This window comes from Belonocnema kinseyi, chromosome 1, assembly GCF_010883055.1.
Source record: "Belonocnema kinseyi isolate 2016_QV_RU_SX_M_011 chromosome 1, B_treatae_v1, whole genome shotgun sequence".
Classification (NCBI taxonomy): domain Eukaryota; kingdom Metazoa; phylum Arthropoda; class Insecta; order Hymenoptera; family Cynipidae; genus Belonocnema; species Belonocnema kinseyi.
The window spans coordinates 9,483,882-9,489,410 of NC_046657.1; the positions used below are offsets into that span (position 1 = coordinate 9,483,882).

Consider the following 5,529-nt stretch of genomic DNA (forward strand, 5'->3'; position numbering starts at 1 on the left):
TACTGTTTGGTCGATAATCAATCTGTTTTAATTGAGGATTCAATTATTTTTTCGAAAATTCGTTTTCTAAATTAAAAATTTTCATATTTAACAAAAAATATAATTTTTCAAAAAAAAGGTAATTTTTAAACAAACAGTTGATTTTTTACCAGAAAAATCCGTTATAAATAAATCAGTTCAACTTTCAACCAAAAAGTTTAATTTTTAACCTAAAAAAATAAATATTTAACCAAAATTATACCCAAGTAAGTATAAACAGGAATTGAAACATTTTTTAAATATATTTTAGCCAATATATAATAGCCAAATCAAAGTGTTTAGTACAAAACGAAACTGTTTTACAGAAAATTAGTTTTCTTTTCATTGTAAAGTAATTCTCCTTAATTTAAATTGATTTCTTTTAATATAAAAAATTAATCATTTACTTAAAAATTTTCAGATATGAAAAATTATAAACTAAAAATTAATCAAAGAAATTTTAAACTATCATCACATCCATTATTTAAACTATTTAATCAAAAATGTATGTTAGACGGTATCTAAAAGTAAACTTTTCAGTGCCAAGGCTTTTTCAATTTATAATATTTTTTCGATCCAGCCCCCTCTAGACACTTCTCCCTTACTTATCTCTTTGTCGGGACATTTAGTGCAGTGGCGTTTAAAGAAATTATGACAATTGAGTAAGTATCCTTTAACGAGTACCCGATGACATTTAGCTCACTGCGACACGCTGATCCTCGGGAAGGTAGCGTTCTTTGATGTATGGTGTGTTGTTTTCGTACATACATCACCATACACACATTCCGTCCTCACACACACCAAAGCATTATTCTAACATACCCACACACATATACTATCCAACATACAATGCACGCTAGTGACACACAGATGCAAGTTGCATACAGTGAGTGACTATGTGTACCCTTGGCTCAACTTGACGCGTACAAATGCATGCATGTAAATACCTTCCCATGTTCATCTTTGATGATGGCGGGGACACATGGGAGGATTTAAACATCGTCAATGTATGCCTTCGGGGGTATATAAGCGCCGGCTGCTGCCGGGCTTGATAACCACTTGCCAGTCAACGATTACTGCCGCAACATGTTCGCATCATTGGTAAGCGTCGCTCAGGGGTGAGGGCGAAAAATAACCATTGAAATTATTTTTTAAAAATTTCCCGTGAATTGCCCTTGCAGGCGACGCCCACGCAGTATTTCATTCAGTGACTTTCGCCGCGCGCTTCAAGTTGATATCGGGAGTTGAGATACTACGTGGAGGGAGTGACCGCGAGTGCGCGTTCCGCATTTTCGCGAGTGGAAAGTGCTGAAAAAGAAACATTCATTCACTGTTTCTAAAATTAAATCTTTTCGCGATAATTAGCAGAAATTGTAGGCCTAGTGTAAGGACCCCTCCGAGATTTTCATTGCAGCAATAGGATATGCCGATATATTTGATTTGATTCCATTTATCTCCAAGGCGGAAATTGGTATATCTGAGGGATATCACAATGTTATCCAGGATATCTGGCATGTTTCTGGGATATTTAGATGTCCCAAGTAGGATATTACATTTTTTGTGTCCTACTCGAGACATTTGAATTTCCTAGACATATCCCCTAGATATACTAGATGTCTTGGGGATATCCATGAGATATCCCAATTTGCGCCTAGCGGGATACTCGACGGGTTATCCTTGGGATACGCCTGGGATAACCTGAGATAAATTTAATTGAATGGGATATCCCGGTATATTCTATTGCTGAGAGGGTTAAGCCACTACATTTGAATTAGAAAATGTTGTTTTTTTCAGGTACATAAAGTACTTAAGGCCTTCTAATTTCCTTGACAATGTGCCCCCTAATTATCAGAACTTTTCCCTTATCCAACTTACTTTTTGCTGGCTAAACTTTTTTCGTGAATTTCTTTAAGCATCATCCAAAAATATTGTGAGACGATTTGGGGAAGGAGGGTTTATCAAAATCTTGCTGTTTCCAATAAATTAACAAGACAATTGACAAAAAAATTAATATTTTAATCAAGAGTCACATTTTTTACTACAAAAATTATTCTTTAATTAAAAACAAATTCGACAACAAAAAACATAAATTTTGAAAAAAAGGTTGATTGCTTAACAAAAAATTAGTTTTCCACCAAAAATGAATTAGTTAAATTTCAATTAAAAAAAAATTCTACATAAAAAAAAGAATCTTCTGCACAAAAGTTAAATTTTCTACCCAAGAACTGAATTTTCTGAAAAGAAGATTAATTTTCTACCGAAAAAGAATATTTTAACTTCAAAAAATTAGTTTTTAATGAAAAAACGTATCTTCTACAGAAAAGTTAAATTTTTTATCAAAAAGAATAATTTTCTGCCAAAAAACACTAATGTAACATCAATACTCAAACGAATAGTTGAATTTTCGCTAAATAGATAATTTTTTAACTGAAAATTCTTGCTTAACGCAAAAATAAATTTTTAACCAAAAAAAGAAAAGTTAAATTTGCACTTGAAAAATTAATTTCAAATAAAAACTGTGAATGTGATACAAAACAGTAAAATTTTCTATCATATAGTTGAATTTCCTACCTAATTGTAGAATTACTGAGAAAAAACTTAAATAAAAATTTTCTATACAACGAATTAGTTAAAGTTTCAGTTAAAAAAATTAATTTTTATCCCGAAAAAGGGGGTACCCCCTATTTACGAAGGAGATACCCCCTATTTACAAACATTAATTCTCTACCAAGCAGTTAACATAAAAAGTGGGATTTAAAAAAAAAACATTTGAATTTTCTACCAAGTTGTTGAATTTTCAAGCTAAAAGGACGAGTTTTCCACGAACTGGTCGAATTTTCAACAAAAAATGGAAAGTTCGATCAAATATTTAAATTTTTAAACCTAAATGATGAATTTAAAATTTAAAAATTTTCATATTTAACAAAAAATATAATTTTTCAAAAAAAACGTAATTTTTAAACAAACAGTTGATTTTTTTACCAAAAAAATCCGTTATAAATAAATTAGTTCAACTTTCAACCAAAAAGTTTAATTTTTAACCTAAAAAAATAAATATTTAACCAAAATTATACCCAAGTAAGTATAAACAGGAATTGAAACATTTTTTTAATATATTTTTTTACATGAAAAATGGAATTTGTTTATCCTAAGAGCTTATTTCTGTCTTTGAAGAAGGAATAATGATGTTATGTTTTCTTGCGACTTCGACGATGGCATGTTGAATTTTAGTAATTTTTTCTGAATTGGCACAGAGAATGATTATTTTTCGACTTTTTCTGACTCAAAAAATAAATTATTAATTTTTTACACTTTTTCTGACGACAGAAGGGAAATGTTTTATTTAAATAGTTTTTTTGACTTGGAAGAATGAAAGCATTATTTTTCTACCTTATTTCTGACATGAAAAGGGATTTGTTACTTTATTATATTATGTATAAGTTTGCTTCTGACTTGGAAAAGGAGATGTTTGCTGTTTGCATTTTTTTCTTACTTGAGAAAAAGAATAATTTATCCTGATTGCTTTTCTGATTTAAACATAGAAATGGAGTATTATAGTTATTTTCTTCTGTTTTTCAATTATGAATGCTTATTGTTTGACTATTTTGTAACCTCGAAGGGTTCATGACATATTTTAGTACTTTTGTCTATCATTTAATATCAAATGCTTGCACAGACTTGGAAGGATGAAATCAATCATTTTTTACCTTATTTCATACTTGAAAAGGGAGCATTTTCATTTTAGTATTATTTTAAATTAAGGGAGGAAGCCTCTTTTCGATATCGTTCGTGACTTGGAAGAAATATTTTTTATATATTTATTCTGACTTTTTTGACCTCTCAACTGCCTTGAATCTAGCAACGTTTTATCGACTCCTCTTCTTCCTTGAAAGAAGGGATTTTTTGTCTTTCTCATAATACAAAGAATTAAATAGAAACCAATTTTCATTTCTTTTTTTGTAAAAAAAGTCCAAAAAGTAGTATTATGTTCTTTTGCGATAAAAAGTATTTGATATATTTTCTTACTAGAAAAATTTAAATTCTTTTGTTGATAAAAAATAACTTCTTTTTTTGACCATACCTCTAATATCAAATAGTGGATTTTCGATCAGAGAGGAGGGGAAGAAGATGAACTGATGAAAAGTTGCATCATTGCAAGGATCGTAAAGGTGAGACGAGACAAGTCGCAGCGATCGACTCTAATGTATTATTCTTATCAGAAGATCGTGAATTATTGCCTGTAAAAGGAATACAGCTAAGAAAACGTATCGGTAACGAGTCGTCAACATCGATAGCGGTACCGTCTCCCTTCTATAATTTTCTAACCCACACTTTTCCATTCTATACAATTTATCGACGAACCTTTCTTCTTACAATGTGTTTAGGCTTCGACTTCTTTCTGAAGATGAAAGAAGCAAATAATTTTTTTAATTCTTCTCTATAACTTAGAATGAGGGAATTTCCAATTTGTTTCCGACATGAAAGAAGGGGATTCCCCCCTTCCAATTAAAACAAAAATATCAAAAAATCAGGAGAGAATTCAATAGAAAAAATTTCCCCTTTCGAAATTTAAAGAACATTCCCAAAAAATGCAATGATTAATTAAATTAATAGACAATTGTCAATGGAAATATAATTTTTGTCTACAGATAGCAGTAGCTTTTCTCTCAGCCAGTGCGCTCTCAGCACCAGCAGAAGAGCCAATCCCCATAGTCACCCAAGAGCAAGATGGCCCAAATCCTGATGGTTCCTACAAGTGGAAATTTGAAGCCGGAAACGGCATCAAAGCAGAAGAAAGTGGTCAAGTGAAAGACGCGGGATCGGAAAATGCAGCACTTGAAGCTCAAGGATCCGTTTCTTACAAGGACCTCGAAGGTCAAGAAATTTCTCTTACATACATCGCAAACGAAAATGGCTTCCAGCCTCAAGGCGCTCATCTCCCAACGACGCCACCTATTCCACCCGCGATCCAGAGGGCGCTCGAGTGGATAGCCGCCAATCCATCCAAGGAAGATCAGAACAATGTCTAATGAATTTTTAACATCCTGATGTGACCTGATCTCAATGACCTTGACTATCGCGACTCTATTAACTATCACAAAACCATGTCCTTTAATTATTTTTAGGACACTGGCTCAAATTAGTGTTGTACATATTTATTTTCTATTATCTATTGTCTATTATCTATTTTAGTATTTTTATTACCTGTCAATTAGTGTTTTTATGATACCGCTGTTTCGATGAGAGGCATGTAATTCACGGAAATGGGCTGCGAATAAATGATGCATCCTGAGAGAAAAGGGCTTTTCATTTTTCCTTTAATCCTCTATTTTAGACTTCCTCTTTGTCTCTGATCTTATATTATTTGAGTCTCGATTTAGCGAGGAGAAAGTTTTGTGATGGATTGATAATTTGACAGATTAATTTGTAGTTCTATATAAACATTGATTCATGATACAGTAGAATTTCAATTGAAATATTCTTTTCTTATATAATCAACCGACAAGTTGT

The 5,529-nt window shown here is 31.7% G+C and overlaps 1 protein-coding gene across 1 annotated transcript; it reads left to right on the forward strand.

The window, feature by feature from the left end:
• The first annotated feature begins 1,023 nt into the window (after positions 1-1,023).
• LOC117167271 (endocuticle structural glycoprotein SgAbd-4-like) lies at positions 1,024-5,318 on the forward strand. The gene is made up of 2 exons (XM_033352082.1): positions 1,024-1,119; positions 4,668-5,318. The coding sequence occupies exons 1-2, from the start codon at positions 1,105-1,107 to the stop codon at positions 5,046-5,048; spliced, it is 396 nt and encodes a 131-aa protein (XP_033207973.1). The 5' UTR covers positions 1,024-1,104; the 3' UTR covers positions 5,049-5,318.
• The last annotated feature ends 211 nt before the right edge of the window (positions 5,319-5,529 follow it).